General features: G+C 42.7%; 1 protein-coding gene across 1 annotated transcript in view; it reads left to right on the plus strand.

The window, feature by feature from the left end:
* Positions 1-20,406, plus strand: part of dst (dystonin) — a 106,775-nt gene that overhangs the window by 83,232 nt on the left and 3,137 nt on the right. The window contains exons 67-94 of the mRNA XM_069659031.1: positions 59-277; positions 363-566; positions 794-1,025; positions 1,405-1,631; positions 1,719-1,841; positions 1,948-2,049; positions 3,364-3,465; positions 3,739-3,912; positions 4,196-4,351; positions 4,455-4,652; positions 5,221-5,349; positions 6,801-6,971; positions 8,913-9,068; positions 9,417-9,623; positions 9,891-10,010; positions 10,629-10,798; positions 11,474-11,633; positions 12,248-12,442; positions 12,524-12,652; positions 12,842-12,985; positions 13,157-13,345; positions 13,437-13,566; positions 13,727-13,890; positions 13,974-14,136; positions 14,219-14,373; positions 14,461-14,535; positions 14,714-14,731; positions 17,852-17,969. Coding sequence (XP_069515132.1) covers positions 59-277; positions 363-566; positions 794-1,025; positions 1,405-1,631; positions 1,719-1,841; positions 1,948-2,049; positions 3,364-3,465; positions 3,739-3,912; positions 4,196-4,351; positions 4,455-4,652; positions 5,221-5,349; positions 6,801-6,971; positions 8,913-9,068; positions 9,417-9,623; positions 9,891-10,010; positions 10,629-10,798; positions 11,474-11,633; positions 12,248-12,442; positions 12,524-12,652; positions 12,842-12,985; positions 13,157-13,345; positions 13,437-13,566; positions 13,727-13,890; positions 13,974-14,136; positions 14,219-14,373; positions 14,461-14,535; positions 14,714-14,731; positions 17,852-17,969 — 4,330 coding nt within the window. The remainder of the gene's footprint in view (positions 1-58; positions 278-362; positions 567-793; positions 1,026-1,404; positions 1,632-1,718; positions 1,842-1,947; positions 2,050-3,363; positions 3,466-3,738; positions 3,913-4,195; positions 4,352-4,454; positions 4,653-5,220; positions 5,350-6,800; positions 6,972-8,912; positions 9,069-9,416; positions 9,624-9,890; positions 10,011-10,628; positions 10,799-11,473; positions 11,634-12,247; positions 12,443-12,523; positions 12,653-12,841; positions 12,986-13,156; positions 13,346-13,436; positions 13,567-13,726; positions 13,891-13,973; positions 14,137-14,218; positions 14,374-14,460; positions 14,536-14,713; positions 14,732-17,851; positions 17,970-20,406) is intronic.

Consider the following 20,406-nt stretch of genomic DNA (forward strand, 5'->3'; position numbering starts at 1 on the left):
AAGCCTTTCATCCATTCAGAAAATGCACGTAAGTTAAAGGATCTTTGTTTTCAATCAGGCCAAGACGCAGACTCTCCTGGAGAAGTACGCTGTCGTCAGTCAGCTGAACTCAGAGCGCTGTCTGCAGCTGGAGCGAGCCCAGTCTCTGGCCAGTCAGTTCTGGGAGACCCATGAGGAGATGTGGCCGTGGCTTCAGGAAACCTTGGGCACCTTCAGACAGCTGCCTCTACCTGCCATCGAGTATGAAGCACTCAGGCAGCAGCAGGAGGAACTCAGGGTAAGAAAGCAGCCGATTTACAGATGTTCAGGACGACACTTTTATTGAAGCGATGAAGAACCTAAATGTGTCATTTCCTCTGCAGCAAATGCGAGAGCTGATTGCAGAGCACAAGCCTCACATTGACAAGATGAATAAGACCGGGCCTCAGTTACTTGAGCTGAGCCCAGTGGAGGGAGAGCCCATCAGGGAGAAGTACACAACAGCAGACAAACTGTACACACAGCTTAAGGCTGATGTAACGCAGAGAGCTGCTACGCTGGATGAGGCCATCTCCAAATCCACCCAGGTGAGGAGCGGGTTTTCACTCGGTGGTTTAAAGGAACTTTTTGATTTGTATAGGTTGTTTTTAGAGTTGTTTTGTTCCTGACGATGTTTACATGGGCTTAAAATACAAGCATTTTGATCTCACACATTTGTTTTAAAGTTTCTGTATGAGCTTAACGTTTCCAGAGCTTTCCATAGGGACATGAATATGTCGTAGAGATACAAACTGAGGTGTGTCCTTTCCTACAGTTCCACGATAAAATTGACCCGATGCTGGAATCCCTGGAACGGATCGCTGAACGCCTGCGCCAGCCTCCGTCCATCTCAGCGGAGGTCGACAAGATCAGGGAGCAGATTACTGAAAATAAGGCCGTCTCTGTGGATTTGGAGAAACTGCAGCCCTCTTACGAGACACTGAAGCAGCGAGGCGAAGAGATGATCGCACGCTCTGAAGGAGCAGACAAGGACATATCTGCCAAGGGTATGAAACATAACTTATATAGTTTGTTTAATGTTATTTTATTGTCTAACAGGCCAATAAGAAAAAGCAGCAGGAGGACAACTTTAGAGGCATGCCCAACTTTTATTCCCCTATCAAAGGTGGTGCAATTACTCTTTAAATTCTTGGCTAAAGTTTTTGTTCTCCCAGGTGTGACTTTAATGAGAATGCCATTCTGTTTCATAGCAAGAGACACAGACCAAACAGTTCCTCATTAAACCTGTCCATGTGAATGTGTGAGATGTTTTCCCCAGCACACACAGCTGAGAAACACATGCCGATATCTGCTGCCTTCTGTTTGTTTTTCATATCTAATGTTGTTCATTGACTTATATGATATTCCCTGTTATTGTCACACAAGCTGTTCAAGACAAACTGGACCATATGGTGTTCCTCTGGAGCGACATCCAGGCCTTACTGGAGGAGCGGGAGGCCAAGCTGCTGGATGTGATGGACCTGGCAGACAAGTTCTGGTGTGACCACTGCGCTCTGATTGTCACCATCAAAGACAGCCAGGACCTGCTGAGGGAGCTGGAGGAGCCCGGGGTCGATCCGTCAGTCGTCAAACAGCAGCAGGAGTTTGTCGAGGTAAACAAACCCCCCAGAATGACCTAATCGACTCAACGAATGTGTAATTAAGTGTGATGGAGCAAAAATACTTTTTTATACCTACAGGGATTTAAAGAGGAGATTGATGGGCTGCAGGAAGAACTCGAAGTGGTTCAGAACCAGGGTGCAGAGCTGATGACTGCCTGCGGGGAACCTGATAAACCAGTGATAAAGAAAAGTCTTGATGAGGTAACATTGAAAAGCTTCTGTATACAACATAAGACTTTGGAGAGTCCATGCAGTTTCCTTTTCTTGTATATTGCGTCTTGGTGAAGTACTTGTGTGATTTTTTCAGGTGAACTCAGCATGGGAATATCTCAACAAGGCTTGGAAGGAGAGAGTAGAGAGACTGGAGGAGGCCATGCAGGCTGCTGTGCAGTTTCAGGATGGCCTGCAGGTACGTTGATCACTGCTTCCTTGGTATTTAAAGAGGGGGTATGATGCTGTTTCACATTGTAAGACATATATACAATGTTACAATGTAGGATGTTCATACTAAACATGGGTGAAGTTTCAGATCTGTAGGTAAAAATATGTTGCAGTAATCCCCTGCTAAAAAAGTCTCAAGCTGCTGTGAACGCTTGACTTCTCCAGATGCTTCACTTTGTGATGTCACAAAGTGGAGGAACTATATTTGGGCATCTGCCCAAGACACAGCAGAACGTCCTGCCCCTGGCTCAGTTTAAGGACACGCCCACCCAGCAGCTCAGTCTGCCTGGGAAATGTTTGTCGCTCCACCACTCTGCTTGTCAAGTTGGTTTAGAACGTCTTGGAGAAAGTGTTTCTTTGGCCGTGAAGGAAAGACGCCAGTGTTTACTTAGTCAAAGGACAAGAGCAGCAGACATTCATTTCACATCCAGAAAGTGAAGTTTACTCTTTGCCGACAACTCTGCAACACCGCCACAGGGCTTGGCTTAAGGGGCTGGCCAATCAGAAGAAAGCATGCTTGTAGGGGCGGGGTTTCTTAAAGGGACAGAGCTGACTGAATGATGAGTTTCTTTAACTGTAAATTATGCTAAGCTACTCCACAGGTATCACAGAGTGAAATAGAGAGCTTGAAATAAGCATTATACCCTACTTTTAAAGAAATAATTATTCTCTGAAGAAATTGCCTTTTTTTGTTTAATTATTTTTATAAAATATCAAAAATAAGATATTTTCTGGTCTTGTTGTTTAGGTGCTTTGTGTTACATTTCTTCCAAAGCTCAGACTTTATAATTACAGTTATTTTTTAAGTCTTAAGTGTATAACTCGTAACAGAATATACTTGTTCACTGAAACTTAAACGTGTTTGAAAGTTGAACACACACAGCGAGCCAGTCTGTTTAACCGTTTCAGATGAAACCACAGATTAAACTGCTCTCTTGTTTTTATTGCAGTGGAGTGAAGTGATACGACATTTTATGAGAGACCTATTAATTTTGAAACAATAAACACCAACCGCAGTGCTTCACTATTTTTGGCTCAGACTTAGACTTGTGTGTGTAAAGTTTTTCCAAGAAAGAAAGAGTCCTCTGCACAGCTGCTTTAATTTTACTAACTATAAGTATCACAATCTTAAACCAAACTTTGTTTACCAAACTTTATAGCTGTACTACAGACCAACTTTTAAAGGGAAAAGCAAAACCTGACGCTACATGTGAAACATGACTCCCTGTGCTCTAAGCTTTGTTTTCTCTCTGTAACAATGGTTTCCCACCTTGTTTTTCAGGGTATGTTTGACTGGGTGGACATTCTGGAGAGCAAACTGGATTCAATGTCACCTGTAGGCACAGACCTGGAAACTGTCAAGCAGCAGATAGTCGAGCTCAAGGTACAGTCCTGTATTTGTGTTTCAGTAATCAACAGCAGAATACTCTTAAAGGCACATATACTGTACCAGCTGTGTTTATGTTGTGTATCTTAATCATGTTGACTTTTCTATACAAGCTACAAAAGCTTTGTAAAAATAAAAGTAGACACAAAGTCTTTGATGTACAGTGCGGCAAAACTTGTGCTGAAAAGACACAGCAAGCAGGGTGAGGTGTATTGTCCACAAAGCTTTGTGCTTCTGTTGACTGACTGGGTGTACCGCTGTATGTTTCAGGAGTTCAAAGGAGAGGCGTACCAGCTGCAGATCGAGATGGAGCGTCTGAACCACCAGGCAGGCCTCCTGCTGAAGAAGGTGACGGAGGAGTCTGATCGCTGCGCCATCCAGGAGCCAATGTCTGAGCTCAAGATGCTGTGGGAGAACCTGGATGAGAAGATCATCAGCAGACAGGTGGGTAGAAAGGGAGGCACGAAGAGTGGAAGCTTCATTCATAAATACATGACATATCTTGTATCTTGACATTAAAGGATATATAATAGCTAATAAATACTGTTTATGTTACCAAATGCTTTAACTCTCTATACAACATATTTGTAGTTAGCCTCTACAGCTCCTTATGGACTAGAAAACAGCTTCAGTGGGTCCAACATGCTGTGGAATGTGTTGTGTTGTTTTCGGGTCAAGTCCTTTCACTCAACGCAATATCTAATGGTTTAATCTGTCATTAATCCAGCACAAACTGGAGGGAGGCCTTCTGGCACTGGGCCAATTCCAGCACGCACTGGACGAGCTGCTGGCCTGGATGAGCCACACGGAGGAGCTGCTGAACGAGCAGAGGAAGGCTGGAGGAGACCCCAAAGCCATCGAGATCGAGCTCGCCAAGCATCATGTACGACAGACGCTGACCGCACTTTATTTTAGGGTACTTTTAGGTTTACTTTTTCTTTGTACATCCTAATAACTCAACATTTCTGGATGTCTTATCTCTTCAGGTTCTCCAAAACGACGTGTTGGCTCATAAGGCGACAGTTGAGACAGTCAATAAGGCCGGTAATGATCTGGTGGAGTCCAGCGCTGGAGAGGAGGCTTCTAGTCTTCAGAGCAAACTGGAGAACCTGAACCAGCGCTGGAAAGCCATCCTGGAGACGACGGCGCAGAGGAAGCAACAACTGGAGAGTGCACTGCTTCAGGTCTGAAAATTATCATCCCAATTTAATCGGCCCGGGACTTATTAGTGTTTATTTATTGTTTAATGAGCTGTGATGGATCCTTTTCTCCCCGGAGAGCAAGAACGTTATGTCAAAGATACAACTTGCTTTTGGAGGAGTCCCCTCCCTTCCTCATTCATTTTGCTTCCTGTGGAGTTTCTGTTCATAACTTTGACATTTAGCGGGGGGCTTTGATGCCGGAGGGGGTCTATTCAGGAAATGTTTGTGAACTTTCTGTTCTCGGTTGACAAAGTTTTATTAAATGAGAATGTTTTTCAGACAAATGTGCCCAAAGAATTCAGTGCAGAAGTTTACTCCTAGTTCAGTTGTTACAGTTTTGCATTTAATTTAAAATACAAAACAACTTTTTTTAATTGTGATTTTTTAGCTTAAATTCATTAAATTTCAGGCTTTTAATTAATTCTGCAGATAGCCACATTTGGAAGCCAAATGAATCCAAGGAATTAATAACTCCTTCTTGAGCCATAGGTTGCTAACAAAGCGTGTGTGTGACACCTTTTGTCCTGACTCAGGTTGTATTGTGTTGTAGGCCCAAGGTTTCCATGGTGAGATAGAAGATATGCAGCAATGGCTGAAAGACACAGAACGTCAGCTGTTGGCATCAAAGGCTGTGGGAGGCTTACCAGACACGGCCCGGGAGCAGCTTAACGCCCATCTGGTATGTGTTTAACAATATGAAAGGCCGCATACAGATGGCAGGCTTGTTGGGAGACAACTATGTCTTTTCTGTGTTTTATCTGAAGTGTGAAAATTAAATGACACTGCAAAATACACTACGTGCATCCCCCCTGCAGGGGAAGACAAAAAGCTTCAAAGTGTTTCAAATTGATTCAGCCGTGTTGGACTATAATGAATTTAGGAATGTTTACCTTCTTTGTTTTCCTTTTCTCTAATGGAGAAACACAATAAACTCTCCCTGAAGAAGCTCCAGTGTCGACCAAAAACAAAAGGACTTTATAAAAGAAATAACTTTTATCACATTAGTAACATTACACTGTTTGAATGTTTGTGGGAACAGGCTCGGCGTGCCTCACCGGGCTCATTCTTTCTCCATGTTTGGACAAGGTTCAGACAAACACAAAAATAAAGAGCACAGACAAATTAATCACATAAACTTGAGTTATTACAGACATTTCAATTTAATGTTGTTTATTGGCACGAATGAAAACAAGACTATATTACCAAAGTGTCAAGTCATAATATGATAAAAAGGAACAGAAAATAAAGAAGGTATTATTCATAAAAGTAATAAAAAAGCTGGAAAAAATGTTTATGAAAGACTATTAAATGTTTATGTGTGTGTGTGTGTTTGTGTGTGTGTGTGTGTGTGTGTGTGTGTGTGTGTGTTAGATTGGTGTTTTGTGGATGTGTGGCGGTCTTTGTCCGTGCTTATATTGGAGCTGTTTTCATTTGTGTGTCTGTGCTGTTTAAAGGTGGGTGGGTTTGTGTTTAACTGTATTAGTGCTTAGACAGAGAAGGGTCTGGGTGGTTGTGTATTTTGCTTTGACATTAGACCATCAATCACACAGATAGCATCAGCTTATCTAAGAGGAAAGGATTATTGAAAAGGTAAAATCTTTGTAGGACTTTAAAGGGGCCATATCTTCTGAATGGATATTCTCATATTTTCATGGGTTTCACATTTTTGTGTGTTTTTTGTTCACAGTGAAAAAGTGAAAACTGCATAATTCTGTGTTTTTCCAGAATGACATTATTAAAAAGGTCGCCATCGTCATTCACCTCAGGCTGCCTTCTTGCCTCCATGTTTTCTAAAACTTTGGAGTGACAGTGCAGTGCGGCCGCTCCCCCACGTGGGATCGCTCACCAAATACTGTCAGCCGTTCGTGGCTAAGGTCTCACCTTTTGAACGGCTTGTTTTTTCCAGGAGGAAGGAGAGGCTCCGAAAAATAATTAATTAGAATATGTTTACAATTTTTAAAACAAACTTTACCAACGTGATTCAAAAAGACATTAGAATACTTGGAAATTGATTGCATAGATAAAATATGTCCCCTTAAAGACTCTCATGTTGTTGTCTAAACTAAAGTTGAGCTGTAAGGCTGTTCGATGAAAGCATCATCTCATGTCATTGTGTCCCTTTTCTTGCAGGAGTTGTGTTCTGCCTTGGAGGTGAAGGAGTTGCTGTTTCAAGAGCTGATGAACAAGGGTCAGCAGCTGCTCGCTGTGACGCCCGAGGGTCCCGACAGCAACACGGAGCAGGACCTCGCCAACCTCAAGGACAAATGGGAGGCCGTGCAGGGGAAGGTCGCTGAGAGAAAGGTATGCGGTTTGAGTTGCGGTGAGAAATCGCAGCTTAATGATTCACAACTTGAGCTTTCGGTCCCGGCGAGAGGTCGCTGACGGACACTTGAGCCGTGACTCTGTAGTTGTAAGCCTGTAATCCCACTGGCGATAATGAATGGTGTAAGGACGGAGAGTTGGCAAGGGCACACAGGATGCGGTTACACTGTAGATCACAGCAGGAGTGTTACTGTCTGAGTCAGCATGGAACAATGGTGGTCTCACATGTTTCCATGGTGAAACGACGATAAATAATAGAGCTAAACTGAACTGAAGCCAAAATAAAGAGTCACTTATTTTTCTCACTTTTCTGTCTAGAATATATAAACATCACCTTTATATATCAGTGTTAATTTATGTAGCTTTTTTAGATTTGGTCACATTTTAGTCAATTTTACCCTTTAAAGTTTTAGTCTAGTTTTAGTCTAGTTTTAGTTTGGTCTAGTCGACGACAACTCAAATCATTTAAGTCGATAAAAAGTCACATTTTAGTCATTACTTTTAGTCCAAACGTTTTCTCGCTTTAAACTAATTCAGTTAGCCTGACACAGGTTCAATCTGTGGTCCTTTCATTTATTATTTTCTGACGATGTTCTCCACAGGTAATATAGATCCTCAGCTCAGGTTATATGTGTATATGGAAACTCCTGTAACTTAACATTACTCATATAAAACCATAGAAGGAAGCTGTGCAGTTATAGTAGCTCATACTGCAGATTTTTGTTTGTAACGTATAAACATTTTACATATTCATCATCGCTTCTCATTTAAACAGTCTGACTGAAGCAGACAGCTGATGATCGCTCCTTTTAGTGCGAAAGAAGCGTCAAATGAGCACGCAAGCACTGAGCCTGAAGCAGAATGCCTGGGTTAACAGAGAGTTAGTTCATACTCACCTTCGTGATACCTGTTAGTTTTGCGTGTGTTGTTGTCAAGCTGCTGCTTTGGCTGGGTCGGATTCAGGGGGATCTGCACACGCCCCTCAACCAGTTCAACCAGTTACAGGAATGCATTGCTTGTATTTTGACAGATTAGACGCACAGTGGGGAAAATATCTTGGATTTTAAATGTCCGACAGCCCCTCTCTAACATTTTAGTCCCGCCTCGTCTTGTTAGCGAAAACAAAACATACATGTCGTCAGAGTTTTTATTATCAACAACCTATTTTGAGCTCGTCAGTGTCTCGTCTGCGTCATGGTTGAAAGGTCATTGACGAACATTTATCTTGATAATTTTCGTTAACGAAAGTAGCGCTGTTTCATATGACAAAAAGATAAATCATCTCCCCCTTTGCACTCTACTTCCAGATATGGAGCTCCTCATTCTGGCTGCTCCAGAGTTTGCTTTTGCTTCCTATTTACTTTGGGCCCGTTCCCAGGAATTCAAGTCTGCTTGATCTTAGAGTTACAGCTGCTGGCCAAACTCTCTGCAGCAATGTGACACCTCTCTCGTCTCTTTCAAGCAGAACAAACTACACTTATGATGAAATAAGCACTTACTTTTAAACAACTGTTTCCATATTTAGAATGACTCCAAACATGACCCGCAATAAATGAGAGAAACACATTATAAGTCATCAGGTTGGTAATGTCGTTAACACGGCGTTTACGGCCTTGTGATGAGGCCCCGGCTGGAGCAAATGATGTTTTGCAGCGATGGAGTCACTGTGGATGCTTCTCTCATTCAATTAAAAACTCATCATTCCCTCTCCGGAGATGTCGACTTCCTCTGTTTAAACAGAGGTCATGTTTGGCACAACTGAAGTGTAATTGTTTTATCCCGTGTTGTAGCAACCGAGCGGTTTGTTTCCGTGTTCTGTAGTGTGATGCGGGTATAAATAGTGCTCTGTTTGGACTGGAAAGATAACACGATTATTTCCACTAATGAGCGGAGGACAATGACGACGTGTTGTGTCTGCAGGTGAAACTAGAGGAAGCCTTGACGTTGGCCACAGACTTCCACAACTCCCTCCAGGACTTCATCAACTGGCTCACGCAGGCGGAGCAGACGCTGAACATGGTGTCCCCTGCCTCGCTCATTCTGGAGACCATCATGTTTCAGATTGATGAGCATAAGGTGATGTTTGCACAGAGAGCAGGGCTACACAACCTCCGAAGCGAAATTAAATGCTGATGACACAAATAACTTTTTTAATGATTGTGTATGATTGCTTTTATTAAGCATTGTGTAGTTTCTTTAACCAGTGAAAAGTTATAAATAATATCAGTATCTTCTGTAATGCTTAGAGATTTACCATTCAGCTTCACCATAAGCCAGAAAAGACAGTAAATAGCTCATAAGCACATCAATCACACGATTTTTACTGCCTCCTCTGTCAACTTTAAATCCCACTTATGCTTCTTTCTATATATTTATTACCTCGCCTAAACCTCCTCTCCCCTGCGCTCTCCCGTATCCCTGCAGATGTTCGTTACCGAGGTGAACTCCCACCGGGAACACATCATCGAACTGGACAAGACAGGCACACATCTGAAGTACTTCAGCCAGAAACAGGATGTGGTCCTGATCAAGAACCTGCTGCTCAGCGTGCAGGGCCGCTGGGAGAAGCTTGTGCAGCGGTCCGTCGAGCGCGGTCGTCTGCTTGATGACGCCAGGAAGAGAGCGAAACAGGTACTGTTCTGTGCATATTTATCCTGGCTCTGAAACAGGCTTGTTTTACTGCTTCTTAGGACTTTTTTATTATCATTGGAAGGCTTTGGCACGCTTCATATTCTGTCTGCAGCTTATTATAGCCTTTTTATTAGATTGAGCCTTCTTTGTTCCTCTGGCCCGGAAACCTGATCATCTGAACATTTAACAGGACTCAGCAATAAATCAAATGAAATCATTCCTTTGTGAAACTCTTTACGCTGTGTTTGTTTCTTCATCCTCCATTAGTTCCATGAGACGTGGAATAAACTGACGGAGTGGCTCGACGAATCTGAGAAGACTCTGGACTCAGACGTGGAAATTGCCAATGATCCGGACAAAATTAAGACGCAGTTGGCGCAGCACAAGGTGGCTTATCTCGCTCGCACTGGAAAATAATGAGAGTTAAAACAACTAAAGGCTTTGACAGGATCTACAGCAGAGTTTAATTCATTTAACAAAAACAACATGTGCATCCAAACCAATGTTTTATAAGTCAGAGTTATGAGACAGCTCTTACACGCGCCATGGTTTATGTGTAATGTGTTAAGTGAGCGCTATATATGGGAATTACACTTTCTACTGAATGCATTAGTCATGCATTTGCTTGCATTTCAGAGTCCCCTCTTGTTGTCTCTGTAGTGTTATGCGGGGATGTTGCACTAATCCTATCATAATCCTGGGATGGGCCAAGTGTATTAGGGGATGACCTTGCTTCTGGATACTTTTAATCTCTTGGTCGTAGTGGCTTTTAAGTTTTGACCCCTTTTTTGTTTCCCTTGCAGAATGTTGTCTTCTTAATCGCATAACACACAGATTAAGAATTAAGATGTTAAGACGTGTCTGACATGCCAGCAGTATCAGGAAGACAATCCTCTGAGACGTTTAGAAGAAATGTAGAGGCCGCTTAATCGTTTTCTTAATGCAGTTAAAATGACGTCTCGGTTGGACAATGCACTTTCTGATGTTGATGTTTCTCATTCTCAGGAGTTCCAAAAAGCTCTGGGCAGCAAACACTCGGTTTATGACACCACCACTCGAACAGGGCGGGCCCTGAAAGACAAGACCTCCCTCCAGGACGATAATCAGAAACTGGACGACATGCTGAGTGAGCTGAGGGACAAGTGGGACACTGTGTGTGGCAAGTCAGTAGAAAGGTAAGGAAACATATCCCCACATTTGTTTTCTTATTTTATTTAAAGTGGTAATCTCGAAGATCTCAGTTTCGTTGTCTTTGGCGGCACCTATGCCGATAAATGGTCATTGTGGGAGCACACTTCCCAGATATCCAGACAGTGTTGCATGTGTGACGTCCACGGTTGGCTCCGGTTGTAACTCTTGATTTTCCTGGCTGACGGTCGCTTTCCTTTTTAGACTGTTTGCTTCATCTGAGCGTCGAGTTTGTTCCTTTTTCTTTGGATTTTCACTTATTTCTGAAGTTGTATCTGTAGTCATCCATCTTTTCTTTGTTTGTTCAGCCATAGTAGATTACTGTTTACTCACAACACTTGCAGAGACCGGAAAAGCAGCCGCTTAGCTCCGCCTACCCTCTCTGGCAGACCAACCACTGCTGGCTGATGGAAAACGCGTCACTAACTGGGCGCCGCTTGGGATTTTTTCTGCTAAAGTCGCACCAGACACCCAGTCTGTAATACTGCAAATGCAAAGTCTTTCATCAGTGGGCCATAGGCTCAATCACCATTGTGTTACCTCATTCGGTGATAGATAGAGACTTAACAGACATTTATTTAAATGAAAATCTTAGAGATGATTACTTTAAGTTCATATAAAGACCTCATCGTTTACTGTTAATGATTCGTGCTCTCCTGCAGGCAGAACAAGCTGGAGGAGGCTCTGCTGTTCTCAGGCCAGTTTACAGACGCTCTCCAGGCTCTCATTGACTGGCTGTACAGAGTGGAACCTCAGCTGGCTGAGGACCAGCCCGTACATGGAGACATAGACCTGGTTCTCAACCTGATAGACAACCACAAGGTAAAGAAATATCCAGACCCAGACAAAAAGCACGATCAAAGCTCTGAATATGTCCCGCTTTGTTGATCTGGTTCAATGCAGGTCTTCAGAAAAGTCAGCATGGAAACTTAACCTTCAGAAACGAGCATGAAAGTGTTCACTGGTGCATTAACACCTCCCTTTCCATTCTTCATCGATTGTTTCTTATCACAACAGAAAACAAAGGATGCTTAAACCACACCGAAAGATGATGCATTGTAGTCATTTTCCATTGAGAGTCCCTGTTCTTTGAAGTTTTCTGTAAAGATGCTGGTATGTTTGCTCATGTCCAGTCTTAGGGTGAATGATAATGGTGCTACGTCAGCGTCAGAGGTAGATCTTGTTTTTTGTTGCATCAACAGCTGTGACTCTGTTGAAGTTGCATCTATTTTTAATGCACAGGAAAAGGTTCCCTTTGTACCTTTTCACTGAAATTATATATATCAGAAATATGCTTACATTAAACATGTTACACTCATTGAAACGTCTCACAACTCCTTGGCATAGGTACATCTGTAAAAAAAAAAAAAACTGACAATGTTTTCTGATGTTATTTTGCAAAGCACCTGGCTAACTTTGTTCACGGGTCCCTGCAGGTTTTCCAGAAGGAGTTGGGAAAGCGGACAGTAAGCGTCCAGGCCCTCAAGCGTTCAGCCAAGGAGCTAATCGAGAGCAGCCACGATGACTCGTCCTGGGTCAAAGTGCAGATGCAGGAGCTGAGCATTCGCTGGGAGACGGTGTGCAACCGCTCCGTGTCCAAGCAGGCCCGGCTGGAGCAGGCTCTGTGTCAGGTAATGCAGAGCCCCTACAGTGGATAGATAGATGGCAGACTGACTCTGTGAACCTAACTGATGTGTGTGCTCTGTCTGCAGGCTGAGGAGTTTCACTCTACTGTGCATATCCTGCTGGAGTGGCTGGCTGAGGCAGAGCAGAGCCTGCGATTCCACGGCAGCCTGCCTGACGATGAGGAGGCTCTGCAGGCGCTGATCGAACAACACAAGGCAAGCAATGCAAATACCTTCCCATAATGAGCACACTGTAGTTTGAATTCAGATAGTTAGGCAGTTTTTGTTATGTATAAATGAAGCCTGCTGGTGTGTTTTTGACATGTAAACTCCAACAACAAGAAAACTTTATTCGCTATAGATAATCCACGTGTAATTCTAAACTCTTTGCTTTTCTTTCTGAAGGAGTTCATGAAGAAACTGGAGGAAAAGCGAGTGGCTCTAAATAAAGCAACCAGCATGGGGGAGGCTATTCTGAGCATCTGCCATCCAGACTCTATCACAACCATCAAACACTGGAACACCATCATTAAAGCCCGGTTTGAAGAGGTCAGTTCACAGCTGCATCCCTAAATACATGCCAGTCTGCCCTGTCATACCCACTGCTTTAAAACGTAGATACTTGAAGCTACAATAAAGAAGACTTCCTCCGGCCTTTTTCTTAAATCACTACGTTGATGCAGGGAGAGGGTTCTAATGTGTGTGATGTTACTGTTTCAGGTGCAGGCTTGGGCCAGACAGCACCAGCAGCGGCTGGCCACAGCTCTCACTGAGCTGTTAGCCACTCAGGATCTGCTGGAGAATCTGCTGACCTGGCTTCAGTGGGCCGAGAGCAACCTCAACAACAAGGACAAAGAGCCGCTGCCGCAGGAGATCGAGGAGGTGAAAGGCCTCATAGCAGAGCACCAGGTAGAGTAAAACTGTGGGTTGTTCTATGATTGAAGTTGACTGTATAGCGCACGTGGACCATGAACTGGAAGCACACTTGTTTTCCTTGCAGGCATTCATGGAGGAAATGACCAGGAAGCAACCAGATGTTGACAAAATCACTAAGACACACAAAAGGAAAGCTGCTGTGGAGCCCCAGATCCAGTCTCAGATCCCTGTGCTTGGCAAAGGAAGAGCTGGAAGTATGTACCACATAAATACTCCTCACAAAGCGTGACCGGAGCCATCTGGCCCAGTGATGAGTCACCGCAGGGTGACACCACATCCTCATCGTGTCCATTTTAACACCTGGGATGATGTAACTGTTGATCTTATTCACCTCTTTTTGTCTTTCACTTACAGGAAAACGTTCTCCCACACAAACTATGTATGCGTCAGCAACACAACCTCCCATTGAAACCAAGAACCCGCGGGTGAACCTGCTGGTCACTAAGTGGCAGCACGTGTGGCTGCTGGCTTTGGACAGGAGGAGGAAACTCAACGATGCTTTGGACCGACTGGAGGAGGTAATGAGGCGCTCAGGTTTTATGAACTTTCCTTCTGCAGATTTGTGTTGCGGTTGTTTATATCACACATTTTATGTTTTTAGTTGAAGGAATTTGCCAACTTTGACTTTGACGTGTGGCGTAAGCGCTACATGCGCTGGATGAACCATAAGAAGTCTCGCGTCATGGACTTCTTCCGCCGCATTGACAAAGATCAAGATGGAAAAGTGACCCGACAAGAGTTCATTGAGGGAATTCTCTCCTCCAGTAAGTATCCAACATATAAACTCACAATGACCCCGGGCAGCCAAAGCTTGTTTTTTTTTAACACTTTACGGCTCTTTAACAGAATTCCCCACCAGTCGTCTGGAGATGAGCGCTGTGGCAGACATATTTGACAGAGACGGCGACGGCTACATCGACTACTACGAGTTTGTGGCGGCTCTTCATCCCAACAAGGACGCTTACAAACCGCTAACAGACGCCGACAAAATTGAAGATGAGGTGATGCAAACTCTCATGCCCAGAAAATATGAATCTGGAGACGTATTTAGGGGAATTGTGGCTCATTAAAGTGTTCTCTGTTTGTAGGTTACACGTCAAGTAGCAAAATGCAAATGTCCAAAACGATTCCAAGTGGAGCAAATTGGTGCCAACAAGTACCGGGTAAGCATAATTAAACCTTCAAAGCACTCAGAAAAGTATTTTATGCCTGAACAAATACAAGCAAAGCCATGATTGTGAAATGTTTTAGATACTCAGAGAAGGTAAGTGTTTAATTTCCTGCAAAATACCTCCTAAAAACTCTAACTTTCTATATTTTTATTGTCCCTCACGTCACCAGTTCTACCTTGGAAACCAGGTACATATGAAAGTCCTCTGTTTTGACCCTTCTTCTGAACTCAAACCTTATGTGCTGCTCATTTACCATGTTTGCTTTCCAATTAACACTCTCTGCCCAGATTCCTGGCTGATGTTGAAAGACTGAAACTCAGAAGTAGAAGTAAAGATCTCTGGCCGTTTGATTTAATCCAAAAGGAACATTGGCCTTAGATTAGTTTGAAGTCCAACACAAAAAGCAGAACATAAAATTTAATCTGAAAAGACTCATAAACAAAGCATCAAAGGCCCTGCGTGTGTAGGTTTTATGTGATTCATGCATATTTGAGATTATTCTGCAGTTTTTTTTGTTGATAAATAAGACCAGAAGAAGAATAACTCCAGGGGCCGATACTACGAAGCGAGTCCAACATACCCAGGGTCTCGTTTCCTGATCTGGCTTCACTTAACCTGAAAAAGGTGATCGCGCTAAACGGTCACACAACGCTGGTTATCTACTCGATAAATCAGGTTAGATAGGTTTCTATGAGCGCGTTCACATTAAAGGGCCGTTGTTCGGAGCAAACATCCGATCTAAACACGGGCAAGTCTGCCGTCAGCTGATCTGCATATTTTACAAACTCAGAGCAAACTATGATTTTAGACAGATATGCAGCGACCAAATGCAGGAGGGACAAGTAGCAAAACGCAGACTTTGTAAATGTGCAAATATAATAATATCACTGCTCCATCATTAGAGCATGATATATTTATTATTATAACACTCATGTGGATTAATACATTCGTAGTACAGATTTAGACTTATTCTCTCAGCCGTATCAAACTGACTTTTAATTCTTTCTTTGTAGATGTACATCAGTAAAGCACGATGAATATCTTACATGAATATATTTCATTAAATCATACGGTAAACAGGAAGTATTTGACCGCTCTCTCTCTCCCTCCTCCCTCTCCCGATCAGCTCACAGAGCTCCTAAATCAAGAGACCTGATTGGTCAGGAGGTTGTGTTTAGTTCAGCTCTGGAGCAGGTTAGGCGTTCAGCATTAGTTACCATGGTGAAGAAGTGAACCACCTTCGTAGTACTAAAAACTCAGAGTTAACCCTGAAGTAACCGCAAATCCTGCTTCGTAGTATACCCCCCTGGTCATCTTTAGTGTAGTAACTGTTTATATATCTGCTTTTGAGTTTCAGATAATACAGTATTAAAGTGCCGACACCATTCCAGCCCATATTTTTATCGGTCCACAGGCACAAATTCATCTGCTGGGCAGTTTGAAATAATGCTTTCTGTGTGCTTGGCGCTTCAGTTTCATGGGAATGATGTTCTTCAACATTGGCTGACATACTTTTGTGTAACTGACACTGTTTATTAATTTAATGTCATAGTCGGGAAACCTTGATGATGCCAATGAATTATTTGCTTTTGATATGTCTTGACAAACTGCATGATGCAAACTGAAAATTCATTGCTGATATGGGTTCATATGCCACATGCTTTCTTGTTGGAGTAAGAGTAATAATGGGAAGTGTAAGAGGGGATAGGGGCTTTAGTGTTGTATTCATGTATCACACGACATTGAATTATCATAATTCTTTTGACAGTTTGGTCTGGTTCACTGCTTACATGACTCCTTAATCGGCGATGAGACAATAGCAAACAGGGAAAATCAAAATCTTACCCCCCACCTACACGTTGCAGTTTTGGAAAGCTGTATTCTGGTAAATGGTTATTCTTAAGATGTGTCTTGTGCCTCTTTTTTCCTCCAGATCATCATCACCTTTAATGTATTTGATCACTAAAATCACCAGTGGCATTAAATCATTCTGATAATCATACAAGAGCAAGGTTAGCTTTAGCAGCTGAAGAGATATCATGAGATAGCAGACACTTAGCGGAGGGTCATCAGTGTTTGGTCATGTCTGCGTGTCGCACCGTGCTGGATTAGACAGAAGTGATCTGAACCATTCCTCATGTCGTTCTCAGTGTGTCATTGGAGCTAGCTGCATCGGATCTGCATCAGTGTGAATGCATCCTGAGTCCTAGTTGTAGAAAGTGCAACAAAGTGCAGGAGATTGCTGTCTGTCCGCTTGATCATGATGTGAAATTTGTTTTTTTGACAGAAAGCATGCGGCTGTGATTGTCACGTGTGTGTTCGTCGTGCTAATGCTCACGGTCACATCCAACTGGCCGCCTTCTGCCAACTGTCACCTCATAATCCTCGAGCCATTTACATCCACAACATGCTCAGTGTTCTTATGTTTGGTGTGTGTGTTTGGTGAGATGAAGGCAAATTATCATACACTAGTGCCTCCTAGTGGTATCATAAGGTGCCTTCAGGTAATGTTCTTTTCACAGGCTCAATCTGCAAAGTGAAGCCAGACACTTCACAGTAAAGTCAGACATTATAATGTCACTGCAAAAGAAGTTATTTAACATGTTCACTGATTTTAGTGCTGTTTGTAAGAGCTGAAACATTTGTGTATAAACAGGAGCTCGAAGTCAAACAGACATCAACAGATTTGGATACTTTCATGCAGATTAGTAAATCTAATTATACTTTTTGATAGTGAAATATCAGCCACCTGTATGAGAAGTTGAAAACCGTTTCTAAGTTACCAGAAGAACTACATTTTCTTTTGTTTTTGGCTGAACAACGAGTCAAGCTCAATATCAAATTATACATATGAGGAAATGTTAGGCAAGAAATCTCTCAAGATTCGATTATTAAGCTTGAGTGCAATTTGTATGAATACAGTTTATATAAAGGATGTTCTATTGTAATTCAGGAATAATAAATATAAATCACACACACACACACCGGCCCACACGTATAGAAGAAAACCAGTTGGATTGACCTTCTGTGTAATTTGTGTCTTCGAGAATGTAAACTGAAAATTGATGTTTTGTGTTATAATCTGTGTAAATCTGTGCAGCACGGAAAAGAAATCAGTCCGGAAGTGGAGACAAAGAATCTTTCATGTTTAAACTTTGCACAAAACGTTTCAACTAAATTGATTGATTGGATTAAGTTTGATTCTCCAGTCAGTCTGGTTTCCAGTGTTGCACAGCTTCTGACCTGCAGTTATACACAGGTCTGTGTTTTCACACGTCCCCTCTCTGTTTTCCTTCCCCCGCTGTAGTTCGGAGACTCTCAGCAGCTCCGTCTGGTACGGATTTTGCGCAGCACTGTGATGGTGCGGGTGGGAGGAGGCTGGATGGCTCTGGATGAGTTCTTGGTGAAGAACGACCCCTGTCGAGGTGAGTTCAAAAGTTCAGCACAAGGAGGGCTGATAGATTACAAGCTGAGAAATGAACACATCAAGTTTTCTACGTCTGTATTCATTTGCTCTGTCACAGTGCGCTGTATTACATACACATACAGTATATTACATATGACATGGTAAATAAAGTAGTGTTTTTTAATTTAATAAAAGGTGCTTTTCGACAGCAGGAACTTTACCCAGGAACTAGGAACCTTTTGAGTGTTTCGATAGCAGGAACCAGGTTCTAAATTTAGTTCAGGGGTAATTGATTTACCCCTATAAAAGTCCCTGCTCAGGGGGGGATAGTTCTTTCCAAAGGTCCAGGAACTTTCAGGGCGGGGCCTGCAGTGCTGATCGTTCCTGATTGGTCGAGTTCTTGCAGCGTTTTATTTCACCCACCATGTTTAAAAGACTGCAGCTGCATGCTCACTGTTATCATCGTGCTTTGAGGTGGAGTCAGAGAGGATAGTTTTATGACGTCATCTTTGTTGTATGGCCTTCATCTTCTTCTTACCGCCGCCTACTGGACCGGCGGTGTAGTGCAGTTACTTTTATTGCTTCTCCATACGTTATTGGCCTGATCTTCCTTGGACTTTAGGCCGCTGTGGAAACGCAAACACTAATGGGCCACAGGAATCATTTAGTTCCTTGAAGAGAAGTTCCCGGAACTAAAAGTTCCTGGTACTTTTGGTCGAAAAGCACCTTATAATAATTCAGAATAGCCGACTCTGAAAGGATTAGTGTTTTCTCAGTTCAAGATTTATCAAAGGCTTTGGAGCGCTTAAGAGTCTAATCCTCAGTTTGAGTTTCAGACTGTGACCGTCTTTTCTCTTTCTTTTTGTTGGATCGTGGTGTTCATTTATATTTTGGAGTCGTATCAATGCTTTTTATACTTTTCTCTGAAAGTCTGTTCTTGATTCACAAACTGTCAGCTCTAAAAAAAAAACAGATAAGGAATAAAACAAAGGAAAAACTTTAGTTTATTCATTAGATTTGTAAGATTTCCACAAGAAGTAATAATAACTGGAGGTACAGATCACAGACCTACCTCCTACATCAGTATGAACATCCTGTCTGTGCCCACGTCTACTGTAAAGCTGAACTCTAACATGTACTCTGCTTTATTCTGCTGTGTTCTGTATTAATGAATAATTTCTGTTCTTTCCTGCCAAACCTTCCTCCTGCTCAACATGAAATCATTTCTTCTAGTTCACCACCACGGGAGCAAAATGTTGCGCTCGGAATCAAACTCTTCAATTACTCAGTCTCCGATAGGTTGGCAAATCTCACACTTTCTCACCTTGCTCCATGAACCCACCAGTGGTATGTGTGTCTGCACATCCGAGTGTGTGCCGCTTGTGTTGGTGCTGGTGTGTACTTCTGTAGCTGTGTGCGAGCTCTCATGGTGAATGTCATCCACATAAACCAGCTCCACTCACAATCAACCGTCATTCAGTCACAGCTGGTGTTCATGCATGCAGTTGTTTGTGTGAGTCACACCACCTGCGGAGTCTTTTTTTTTAGGACTTGTCGCACCACATTAGCTCCTTTTTGTCTCACAGCATGAAACGAGCGGTTCTGAGCCGAGCTTTTTTTGCAGTTTCCAGGTTTGCTTTGACAATCAAACAAACAGACAAACATTTGAAATCAAAGGTTAAAGAGATGCTGGAAATATGAAACTATCTAACATCATCATTGGGGGGACATGATGAGGTCGTCTCTATAACAGAGCTGAAACTGTGTTTATGGAGCAGTTTCTCTGTTTGAGTGTGGCTTACTGATTAAAACTGCATGTAAGCCAGTTTGTTGTTTAACTGGTGCCACGTCTGTTGGTTTATCATGTAAGGTTTATTTTTCCTGGGTTTGTCATTCGTCTGATTTGGGCTGTTTTTGGTTTTTGGGGTGTTTAGATGCACTTTGATTTATTTTAACTTTTAACAATTTGTTTAGCCGTCCATGCAAAGTTATTGCTTGTTGGAGAAACATGAAAGTGATAATCTCGAAGATTTTCATTTAAATAAATGTCTGTTAAGTCACTATCAATCGCTGAATGAGGTAAGGCAATGGTGACTGAGCCTATGGCCCACTCATGAAAGCCTTTGCATTTGCAGTATTACAGACTTTCACAAAAAAAATCAAAAGCAGCGCCCAGTTAGTGACGCGTTTTCCGGTCTCTGCAAGTGTTGCGAGTAAACAGTAATCTACTATGGCTGAACAAACAAAGAAAAGACGGATGACTACAGATACAACTTCAACAATAAGTGAAAATCCAAAGAAAAAGAAACAAACTCGACGCTCAGATGAAGCAAACAGTCTGAAAAGGAAAGCGACCGTCAGCGAGGAAAATCAAGAGTTACAACCGGAGCCAACCGTGGACGTCACACATGCAGCACTGTCTGGATATCTGGGAAGTGTGCTCCTGCAATTACTGT

Source organism: Semicossyphus pulcher, unplaced genomic scaffold (genome assembly GCF_022749685.1).
Source record: "Semicossyphus pulcher isolate SPU_LCO1_2020_fin unplaced genomic scaffold, fSemPul1.0.p SCAF_12, whole genome shotgun sequence".
Classification (NCBI taxonomy): Eukaryota; Metazoa; Chordata; class Actinopteri; order Labriformes; family Labridae; genus Semicossyphus; species Semicossyphus pulcher.